The sequence below is a fragment of the Denticeps clupeoides genome, chromosome 20 (genome assembly GCF_900700375.1).
Source record: "Denticeps clupeoides chromosome 20, fDenClu1.1, whole genome shotgun sequence".
Taxonomy (NCBI): Eukaryota; Metazoa; Chordata; class Actinopteri; order Clupeiformes; family Denticipitidae; genus Denticeps; species Denticeps clupeoides.
Window position 1 is genome coordinate 3,526,423 of NC_041726.1, and position 12,107 is coordinate 3,538,529.

The window sequence follows — 12,107 nt, forward strand, 5'->3', positions numbered from 1 at the left end:
TGTTATATAGCACACGTGCAGCCCAACAGGCCAAAGGTGTACTGTTCCAAACATCGGTCAATGACGTGACAGATTTGTGCATTGTGCTGTTGTCAGTGAACACACATACACACAAATATCCTTAGAAATAAAGCCGTCTGGAAAATATCTGACGTTACTCAGCTCCTTGCATTTTCACTTCTTACAGAATGTCTTGCTGATTTCCTTTCATGGTTATCAATGTGCACGCAGGGAGATAAAAGCCGTATATGAAAATCTGCATCGTAGACCCCAGAATGGCTGAATGAAAGTAAAAGAAAATAAGCTTTTAGTAGCCAGTCTTGGATGCCGGGCACCCGTGAATTATGAAGAAAAGAAAAAGCTAAATAACAATCCACAGTAAAAGAAATGGGATCAATCTGCAGTACCCTGACAAAGTCTATTCAGTTCGCAGGCACCTGTGGATACTTACAATGGAATGTGGCTTAGAATTTGTTTGCTTTCTATTGTCCAACGTTAGGATCATTAGAAATTGGCTTTGAGATTTAAACCCTGATCCTGTGTCAGAGTAATTATATTTTAGGTTGCAGTGCATGTCTTTACAGGCTTTGGTATGTATTCAGAATGTATAACCTCATGCAAACCAGCCTACCTATAGCACAGTAGCACTGAAACGTTCAAAAAATGGCCAAAAGAAGGAATTTTGTCAAAGACGTGTTGCAGGGATATTACTCTAGTGTCAATTTTTGTTCGTTTTTTTTTTTTTAAGTAAAACACTGCTAATGCTGGTGTCATAAACACAGTGAGGATTTTTATCTGTACTACAGTACAGGCCAAAAGTTGGGACGCACCTTCTCGTTCAATGTGTTTTCTTTATTTTCTTGACCATTTACGTTGGTAGATTCTCACTGAAGGCATCAAAACTATGAATGAACACATGTGGAGTTATGTACTTAACAAAAAGTGGAGACCTGGACTCCACAGTCACCGGACCTGAACCCAGTCCAGATGGTTTGGGGTGAGCTGGACCCCAACAAGTGCTAAACACCTCTGTTTGGAGAACCATTTCAGGTGACGACCTCTTGAAGCTCATCGAGAGAATGCCAAGAGTGTACAAAGCAGTAATCAGAGCAAAGAAACTAGAATATAAAACATGTTTTCACTTATTTCACCTTTTTTTGTTATGTACATAACTCCACATGTGCTCATTCATTCGAATGAGAAGGTGCGTCCAAACTTTTGCCCTGTACTGTATATTGAAGATATTAAATGCACAGCAGCTGTAAATATTAACAGTCATCTCAGAGTCATAACGCAAGAGGTACAGAGGACCTGCAGATATACTGTCCCCTCATTCATTCATATCGCGGTGCACTCAAGAATAACTGAGTCGTGCTGTATAAGACAGCTAGGTTCTATACAATTACATGGATATACACTGATTATGCAGATTATGCAGCTGTTGATCCCATGATTTCAGACTCAGTGTGAAAAAAACTGGAATTTTTAATGACTGGATTTATCTTGCACTGGTTTTATAAGCCTAGTTATTAAAAGTGTCTTAGCCAGTGATTACAAAAAACTTAGAACCGTGATCCAGTGGTTGAATGGCAGTGTTTCCCTGGAGGTTCAAATGCCCAGGTGCTCCTCCAGCTCCAGGATCGGGAAACACTGTTTTGTAGAGCATGCTCATCGGCCCCCCCAAGTCTGAAGGGGTCCATCTTAAAGGGGTCCGGTTAAAAGGGCTGATGGGGCTTCTTGGCTTCTCTGTCGTACAGCGCTGTACTGCAGCACCCCGGACTCGCCCCTCCACGGCTCCATCAGCAGCCAGACGGGGGGCCACCTCAACAGCATGGTGCGCTGGGCCTGCGACCGTGGCTACCGGCTCGTCGGCAAGAGCACAGCCGTCTGCAAGAAGACCCCCTATGGCTACTATGCCTGGGACGCGCCGGTGCCTGCCTGTCAAGGTGAGATCCTGTGGTCCTCCATGTGAACCATTTCTTCTGTTGCGTTTGCATAATCTCCAACGAAAAAGCGACACTTAAATGACTCCGGAAACTTCGCGTTCGTCCGTTATCCTAAAGCAGAAACCGAAAAGGGGTCATCTTTGTCCAGCGTCAAACCCATCTGCCCAGAAGAGAGACCATTTCATGAAATTATTATTTTTTTTTTTTTTCCGACTAGATCATTTTGAAATTGGCCGCAGGGTCAGCAGAGATGCCAGCTGGTCTCTCGGTCCGGAGAATATGATTTTCAGCCACCGCGCGCATCAAGCGGGCCCCTAACAGACTTTCGAGGGAATTCGCGAGTCGTCCGGTTTGCTGCCCTTCCTGGGCGACGCTCCAGATTACTTCACGTGTCTGACGGCCGCAAGAAAATGCAGGAAACCTCGTCGCAGGGCGCATCTAGCTGCAGAAAACGGTCAAAAATGCACTCGTTTTTTTTTTTTTTTTTTTTAATGCTGTCCATTTCTCGGCCTGATAGGAAGTAATATACAAAATAAAATGTAGTGCTTTGCCTTTTCACTTGCTATTTTGCATGTAAGGGCTGAAGGGCCTTGATGATGTCTGTCACGATGCGCGTGTTACCGTTGCCGATAATGACCTCTCAGGCTCCAGGGGTGTGTGGTGATGAACTGAACTTACGCCAGTGAGATAATCCTGTTTGTCGTGGGTGAGTGGAGCGGTGACCTTTTTTTTGTTTTATTATTTATTTATTTTTTTCCTACTCTACCCCCCTTCACACCGCCGCGCAGCCGTGTCCTGTGGGGTGCCCAAAGCGCCACAGAACGGCGGCGTGCTGGCGGCGGACTACTCCGTGGGCACGCGCGTGACCTACTTCTGCAACGACGGCTTCCGCCTCTCCGCCAAAGAGCTGACGAGCGCCGTGTGCCAGCCTGACGGCACGTGGAGCAACCACAACAAGATACCCCGTTGCTCAGGTGTGCGCCCGTGCCAAAAAACGTGTGTGTTTTGTGTCGTGTGTGTGTGTGTGTAATCTTGACTCTCCTTCTCTCAACACAATGGCAATTACATGCACATTTACATTATTTAAGAGAAGACTTATTTCTTTTGCCAAAGCATTCAAGCTCACATTAGAGAGTCTCTTGAAGTGTCTGGCTGTGTTACAAATTGTGTGTGTGTGTGTGTGTGTTTGTGTGCGTGCACAGTGGTTGTATGTCCCAGCATTGGATCCTTCTCACTGGAGCACGGACGATGGCGCATTGTGAACGGCTCTCACTACGAGTTCAGGACCAAGATCATCTTCAGCTGTGACCCCGGCTACTACCGGCTGGGACCCTCCAGCATCCAGTGCACGGCCAACGGAGCTTGGAGCTGGAAGAACGAGAGGCCGCACTGCGAGAGTGAGTGACTGTTCGGTTGAGGATGTTTCACAGCTGCCTTACATTAGGGCTGTCAATCAAATAGGAGAAGATTATAACCAATTAATCAAACATTTTCCCATACGTTCATCTGGATTAGTCACAATTAAATGACTAAGGCTTGCTACAATGCATATATGCAAATGTGGGAAATGTGTGGGAAAGATCTGGTAATTTTTAACAATTTTCAACAAATAAAACAATAAATACAACGAGAACAAAATTCATCACTAGTTCAGACAGGCACTTTTTTTTTTTATTTTAATTGAGAGGAAGCACCTAGAAACACTGTGAATTGTGTCACATGGTACTGTACTAAACAGCTGTATTGATTGTGTCAAATTATTTGAACGTGCTATCGGTTAAGTGCAATAATTAACACGTTAACATTTTGACAACTCTAGTTCGTAAATGACGTTGTACAGTTCTACAAAAGATATATGAGGCATTGTTTGAACAATTTGTTCAAGCTCATGCAATAAAAGCAGAAAAAAAGAGGTAAACTGTGGCAGTAAACTGTGACCAGGTCAGAGCATCCACTACACCAAAGCACACAGTCTGAACGACTTACTGCACCAATTAATTATTTGCGAAAATTAATTATTCGCGAAAATCTAAATTACGAGTAAATCATTTCGGAGCATTTGCATTAGTGGCTTTAAATTAGCCAGCGGAGTTATTAGCACATTATTAGCACCAGTAATTATTTAGTTTGGTTTAATCTAAGTTTAATTTAAGATTTTTTTTTTTTTCCCACCACAAACGTGGACGTGGATTGGAGTGAGACGGTGTGTTTTTCTATCCAGCAATCAGCAATGTGCTGCCAGGAGAAACATCTGTTTATTGGATTTCATATTGAGGCAACAAGCCTCTGAACCTGCCGAGTTAATTGTTTTGTGGGAATTCATTTGCAATTATCTAATTTTCATGCACGATGGAATTGTGGTCCAGTTCTTCAATGTTATTTTAGGGTACATACAGGGCTTAGCTAGTAGCGACTGATGAATACACTGCTCTCTATGTGTCCAGTGATGTGTTCTATTAAAGTACACAAAATGTAATGTATTCAGAATACTTTTAGAATAAAGATTAAATACATGTTTTCTAATACATGTTTAAAACAGTTGTGTTGGATTATTATTTGTTCATTTCTCTTTTGTTTGTTTTGTTAGTTTTATTGTTTGTCATCCCACATCTGCATTTAATTTTTTATTTCACAGCAGATGTGTTCTAAAAGTATTCTCTGAATTTTAAAAGCAGTGCCTGTTATGTGGACTGTCTACAGACATTCATGTGCTTCACCTCAGGATTCAACTACAGAGGACTTTTATTCCAAAGTTTGAAATTCATTATTATTACTACTTCATTAAAAGTATTAATACATTAAAAAAAATTAAATAATCACTTTTTGTGAAGGGCTGGTCACAAAAGTACTATTAACCTGAGGCACTATTAATCATTGAAGAACTATAGAAAAATATCACCACAAAAATATCTTTTTAACCATTTCCTGTGCATAGCTGATTGAAAAATTGAGAGATCTAAAAATTCATTTCTCAGTTTAGATTCAGAGGTCATGTGTATTAGGTTAAAGAAGAATATAATTAATATAATAAAATATAATAATGTGAGATCTTCAAAGTTTGGAACGAGCCATTTTGTAGAAATCGTCTTTTCCAACCCGTTATTGCTAATTGAATAGGAATCGCTCAAATTAATTGCTCTATTGCTTATATAATGTTAACTGCTGACACACCTCAGCCGAGACTTATCACCGGATCACAAATCCCACAGGAATGTCACACCAGGTGCACACCGCAGTGTTCCCATTTTGATTTATAATCTGATTTTTCCTCATGTGTGAATCCCGTCAGTAATCTCATGCGGTCAGCTCCCGACTCCACCCAGCGGGAAGAAGATTGGCACACAGACCAGCTTTGGTGCCACGGCCATCTTCACGTGCGACGCCGGTTACATGCTGGTGGGCTCCACGGTGCGCGAGTGCCTGTCCTCTGGACTGTGGAGTGGGACAGAGACACGGTGTCTGGGTAAAAGTTTTGTTTTTTTTTTTGTTTCGTTACCTGATGTAATCTGTAACTATATAATTTATATAAAAATATCATTTTTTTTGTAAATTACCTGTTGTTGTCTATACAAAGAAGAACAGAAGGCTGCTGGTTCGAATCCCGAACCGCCGAGGTGCATCATCTACTGTATTTTAATGAGATCTCTTTACTTAACTGGCCGTCTTGCACCCTCATTTCAACTGAACAGGCAGCAGAGAGGAGAGCGGCAGTGAAAATAAATCCAAAAAGACGTCCAAACCATGTGCCAAATGTGCTAAAAAATTATTTATACCAACAGAGTAGGTTATTAGGCCATAGCGACTCGGCAGTCGGTTAGCTAGATTGCAGGGTACTTTACATCAAGCATGAATGAGTGGGAACCTTTTACCACTAAATTACTGCTCTGCTATGCTTGTTTTACGTAGATATTTTGCATAAAGTATTTTTTACTTAAGATTTGCATATTATTTATTCATTGTCAATTTAAATTAGCAGAAGCTAATCTGCTCATCTGATATACAATCTGCTCATCTGATATATGGATGTTTTACATTCCGCCTCTTCTCCTTTACTGCTATATTACCCAACTGTAATTAGCCTTTCTTTGGTCTATGTAGTGAAGGCCCTCTTGCATTAGTTCGTTGAGTTCATGTAGGTGCTTGCGTTCATGCAGGTGCTTCAATCTGGCTGAACCAGATCTGGTTTTGTGTCTAATTTCTTTACACCAATGCTTGGAATGTTTTCAGCTCACCACACAAGTATTAGAAGTAGATGAAGAGAACCGAATCGACTTTCAATTGTATCACCGCTTTTAATCTCCCTTCTCGCAGCGGGACACTGTGGGGTTCCCGAGCCCATAGTGAACGGGCAGGTGATAGGGGAGAATTTTGGCTACAGGGACACGGTGGTGTACCAGTGCAGCCCAGGCTACCGACTCATCGGCTCCTCTGTGCGCATCTGCTACCAGGACCACAACTGGTCGGGAGAGCTGCCCATCTGCGTGTGTGAGTGTCGTCAGCAACCCATCCACCCAATTCATCCCGCCATCAGTCATCCATCAGTCATCCATCCATAGATCAGTATGTTCATCTATCTATCGATCTACCTATCTACCAGTGTTTCTATGCATCCATCTATCCATGCATATATCTATATCTTTATCTATCTAGAAACCTGTACTTCTATATTCAATGAGCAAGCAGTTATTTTTTTGCCAGTAACATTGCCAATTATGGCAATTTTGTGTGTGTTTTTGTGTTTGTTTGTGTGTGTGTGTGTGTGTGTGTTTTTGGCAGGCTGTGGCATTCTTTCCATTTCTTTCTCTCTGGTTTTCTGCATTGATGGACCTGCGTGTCAAGGCCGAACGAAATGGGGTTTGCTGCTTTTCAGTGGCTTCCCTTTCTCCCTCTCAAAGAGCAGAGGCATTTAAACTCTTCTTTCCTCTGCTGCGGAACAACAGAAGCTCATTTTGTCTCAGTGGGGCTGTTTTTTTTTTTTTTTTTTTTAATTAAAGATTTACTGTCACTCCGGCTCGAAGGTGAAACAGCACACCGTACCTGCCTCTTTCGCAAGCTCGCGTTTTTATTGCCAGAAACTTTTCCCTTCACTGAATCCTCCTCCTAAAGAGGGCAGGAAATCCGCGCCGCAGACTGAAAGAAATGAATTCAACGCGAACGTTGTAGGTTAAACGTATTTTTGTCATCGTTAATAGACCGAGTTTCAGGTTACATCCCACAAATCTTCTGCCCTGCAATTTAGCGGAGGAAATGACATTAGGCTGGGCAGAGAAGTGAATTAGTAATTTCTCATTTTCCAATGTCATCTTCTTCTGAGGCCTTGCGGAGTTAAAGCGACCCGTTCCATGGAAGATAACAGCGCTTCTCTGCCCCTGAGCGCAGAGACCTACTTTGTGGTGGGGAGGGAGGTACAGGGTCCACCATGCATGGATGGCCCTTAAACACAAATGGCCAGATGTTGGACTGCCTTGAAGCTATTGCACATTCTGAATGCTTTTTTTATGGCTTTGGCTGAGAGGGCAATTGGAGTAAATCCTCTGTTAACGTTAAACTACTCAAGTCAAGTAAAGCAAGAAAAAGTGATAATAATAATAATAAAAAAATAGCAATAGTAATAATGCTGGGGTGGAGTATTTCTGAGATGATATCGTGTAATAGGTTGTGTCAGTGTTGGGTTAGTATAGTGGACTTGTGATGTGTGTTTAGGGCACATTTTTACATTGTACATTTACATTTACAGCATTAATCAGACGTGTGCTGCTTCTTTGCTAATACAAGGCCAACTTTGTCCTCAGGATTTGCATAAATAGTAGATAAAACAAGAAAGGAAATCCTGGCCTTATACTAGTGAACAAGCCACAAAGCTCGATGAGTTTAATTATGAAAAAAAAAATTGTGAAATGTCTGTAGTGTACTGATTAATTGTCTTTAGCCTGGGAGCGTATATTGATATTCCCACATGTTTTTTTAATTTATATTTGCAACTCAGAATATCGAGAAAAAAAATATAGATATAAAATAAAAGTGGAGCAAAGCAGATGTTTTTTTAACTGTGACACCGAAGATTTGTTTTATTTGACCCCAGAAAACTTGATTTCGTTGGAACAGATGTAGGAGCGTGATTTCCCCGCCCGTCTTGTGCGGTGGGTTTAGGTGCCTCAGGTGTGTGTGTGCGTGGTGTGTTTGGAACAGGCCAGGGTGGTGCACAGTTCTTCAGTTCTTTTAACAGGGCCATTTGGTTTCAAATTCTAGTTATGGCAGGTGTTCGGATGTGTGTGTGTGTGTGGGGGGGATTGCTTCGCCGCAAAGAGAAACAAATTACATCTGTAATTATGCAAATGAAGGCAGGTTGTTTACGAGAATGGCAAATGGGCAAGATGGAGGATGAATCGCAGCCCGGCCGGGAAGGGAAGAGAGAGGAACGGATGAAAAAAGTGCGGGGCTTTATTTCTTCTGCCGCTACCTGTTCTGGCGTTTGCACTGGCGCTAAGCTCCTTTCCACGGTGAAGTATGAGTTGACAGGTTTCAGCTCCCTGGATCAAGCTGGTGAAACAGTGTGTCTGTGTGTCTGTGTGTGTGTGTGTGTGTGTGTGTGTTTGTGTGTGTGTTTTTTCATTAAGCCCCTCACAAATGCTCTCTCACCCCCTACGGGATCAACTCTACAAGAAACGTCCCGTTGCCCGGCTTTTTGAATGCTTTCATGCACTCGTGGTCTTATGGTCTGACTGTGCGGCGCTCGATTGCAGCGATAGTCCTTCAGAGTCCCATAAACCTTGCCGCTCTGCACTAAATGCCACGTTTCTTTAAGAACTTCTGTGGGTAAACGGGCCCATAGCCTTCCATTTGAAGGACTTTGGGCTTGATAAATCAGCTTTGAGCACTTTTAAAATCATGGTTGAAATCCAAATGGGGGACTTGCGTGGCATAAAAGATTTACAGGTTTAGTAACTGTTTAAAGACTGCTGTTTCGTTCTTGTTTTGGGGTAGTTCTGCTCTGACTCAGTTCAACTGTTCATCCATGCATCCGTCATGCATCCATTCCTCCATCAATCCATATGGAAAGTATAAAACATAAACAATTGACATTTAATAAGAACATGTAATAAATATGCTTTTGGATTCATTCAGTTAGTCTTCCATTTAATAACCTATTTTATTATTATTATGGATGATGATATTTAAGTCTGTAGTCTGGGTTTATATCTTTAGGAGAACCTTGATCACCTGGCAATTTGCATATTCAGGTAGCTCGGTCTACTGTTGCTTCTTTATATGACTCAAAGTACCAGTAAGCCTTCTCTTTTTACACCAAAGTCAGATTATAGCCTTTTCAGGCAAATTTTAAGGTCACTGATGGTCACTAATAATTGTGAGAATATTTTTATAGCAATCTCACTTTGTGAAAGTGAAGTGATTGTCATTGTGAAACACTGCAGCATGGCACACGGTGACACAACGAAATGTGTCCTCTGCATGTAACCATCACCCTTGGTGAGCAGTGGGCAGCCATGACAGGCGCCGCCAGGCCACCACTGCCCCACCATTGGACACCCAATGGTCCAGCTGAGGATGAAAAGATGACGTAGTCACATGTTAATTTTTGCCAATTTACATGTACGTGGATTTCTGCAGCAATTCCATTTGGATTAGCTAAAGACTCTGCATTGTTGCCTCTACACACAAAGTGCCCTGACTTGCCAAGAAACAAGCAAGCACAACACATCCACTTGCTCGTACCATTGCTTCCACTTCAGCGGACGGTCCCTTTGCACTTGAGCTAAAGTAATATGGCCAGGCCGTCAACATGACAAATCAGCCCTAGATTGAAGCAAAGAGCCCATAAAGCTAACAGAGCGACGGTCCTCAGGGTGCCCATACAACATCGGTCTCATAGATATCCTTCCCATACTATGTTTGTGTGTGATCCAGAGAGGTGAAACACAAGTATGAATTCCCAGCTAAATCAAGTTTGAAGCTCGCATAATTCTCTACCCTAAAGGGCTACGAAAGCAAAAGGCTGGTCTTCAGGCATTATTAGCCTCATTGGCTCCAGTTCTTGTGTTGCATGGCCACCTTTGCCCCAAAGCCCAGTGGCGACAGTAGAAGGGAAAGTACGTGGATAAGCTAACTAGCCTTTCCTTTTTACTTTTTCTTCTAAAGCAATTGCATTAACTTTGCATTTACTTTTTCTTCTAAAGTTAATTGCATTAACTACTTTAACTATAACTATATTGTTTAAATGTGTTGTTTCAATATAGGTTGAAAAATGCAATTTAAACCATATGTTTTCAACTTATCTGGTCAAACAAGACACACATTATGTCATAAAGTGAAAATATTTTGAAACATATTATAACATGAAGCAAAAGTATTGGGAGGAGTATTTCGTTGTTAGACCATCTAAACACATTTTATAATGTATTGTTGGTGTCCTGTGATTGTATAGTGATTTAGTGCTGTGGGATTGTGGCCACAGCAGGCTTTTGGGGCAGCAGTTTAGTGGGGCAGTGGTGGCCTAGCGGGAAAGGAAGCGGACCCGCAATCGGAAGGTTGCCGGTTCGCATCACGATCCGCCGAGGTGCCACTGAGCAAACATTGCAATACACATTTATGTTTTTTAACATAAAATATGTGTAACATGTAGGGTGAAGGTGTGCAAATGAGTGCAAACTGCTCCCCGGGTGCCAGTCATGGCTGCCCACTGCTCACCAATGGTGATGGTTAAAAGCATAGGACACATTTCTTTTTGTCAACGTGTGCTGTGCTGCAGTGACAATCACTTCACTTTCACCACTTTCACATTGTAATGATAAATACTCTATGTATACTCTCAATTTAGTAATTAGAATCATTTTGCATGTTTTTTTTAGATGTAACATGCATAAAACTTTCCAAAACTTTTTTAACAAAAAACAAAAAAAAACCTGCCATTTCCAAACCTTCCCACCCAGCCATCAGCTGCGGGCACCCAGGCAGCCCCATCTACGGCCGCACCATCGGCAATGGCTTCAATCTGAACGACGTGGTGAGCTTCTCCTGCAACATGGGCTACGTCATGGAGGGCCCAGTGCGGGCCCAGTGCCAGGCCAACCGCCAGTGGAGCCATCCGCCACCAACGTGTAAAGGTGGGGAAAAAAGTTAAGTCTTCTATTCACACGGAGCTTGTCCAGCCCGCCAGCCAGCCTTCCGCAGTTGTAAAAAAAAAAAAAAAAAAAGGGGGGGCGCACTTGTTGGGGTAAGGAGAGAATGAACTGGGATTGTGGCACATATTGAAGCGTGTGGACGTTAATTAGCATGTTGACCGCAGGCATGCGCATTTGTGGACGGCACGACTGCATGCGCCCGAGTGCGATGAGAGCGCACCATGCTTTGCCACAGTGGGTGGAGAAGACTTTCTGTGGTACCTGTGGTACCGTTGCATGGTAAAGGGGGAGCTGGCAGTGATGATGCGTTCTTTGGGGTGTTTTTTTTTTTTTTTGTCATTGTTGTCGTCAAGAGAGGCTGAAATTTGCTGTGGCACGCTCCCGTCGCTCCTGTCAGTGCCCCGCCGAATAACACATGCACTTCCTGTCGCCCACCTCCCCCTCCCCGCCTCCGTGCCTCTCCGTCTTCGCTCAACCTTCCTCGGCGTTCAGTGGTCAATTGCTCAGATCCCGGGATCCCGGCCAACTCCATCAGGCAGAGCAAGATCGAGCACGGGAACTTCACCTTCGGCACGGTGGTCTTCTACGACTGCAACCCGGGATACTACCTGTTCGGCTCGCCCGTCCTCACCTGCCAGCCCACGGGCCAGTGGGACAAGCCGCTGCCCGAGTGCATTGGTGAGTAAGCCGAAACGGCCCGGGCCCAGACGCGGCGCTCGCGCTCCCTCCCCAAATTACATTTACAGCATTTACCAGACGCCCTTATCCAGAGCGACTTACAACCAGTAGTTACAGGGACAGTCCCCCCCTGGAGACACTCAGGGTTAAGTGTCTTGTTCAGGGACACAATGGTATTAAGTGGGGTTTGAACCTGGGTCTTCTGGTTCATAGGCGAGTGTGTTACCCACAAGGCTACTCAATTGGGGCCGAATTTGCTCGCGCGCCCCTCCCGCGCCGCATGAGATCGGCGTGGTAATTCGGGGGAACGGGTGGAACACGGGTTCCCTTCCAGGTCTAATTA

At 43.5% G+C, this 12,107-nt stretch overlaps 1 protein-coding gene across 1 annotated transcript in view; it reads left to right on the plus strand.

The window, feature by feature from the left end:
- Positions 1-12,107, plus strand: part of LOC114769910 (CUB and sushi domain-containing protein 3-like) — a 324,749-nt gene that overhangs the window by 275,192 nt on the left and 37,450 nt on the right. The window contains 7 exon segments of the mRNA XM_028963275.1: positions 1,758-1,946; positions 2,735-2,920; positions 3,149-3,343; positions 5,236-5,409; positions 6,258-6,431; positions 10,895-11,068; positions 11,579-11,764. Of these exon segments, the coding sequence (XP_028819108.1) occupies positions 1,758-1,946; positions 2,735-2,920; positions 3,149-3,343; positions 5,236-5,409; positions 6,258-6,431; positions 10,895-11,068; positions 11,579-11,764 (1,278 nt within the window).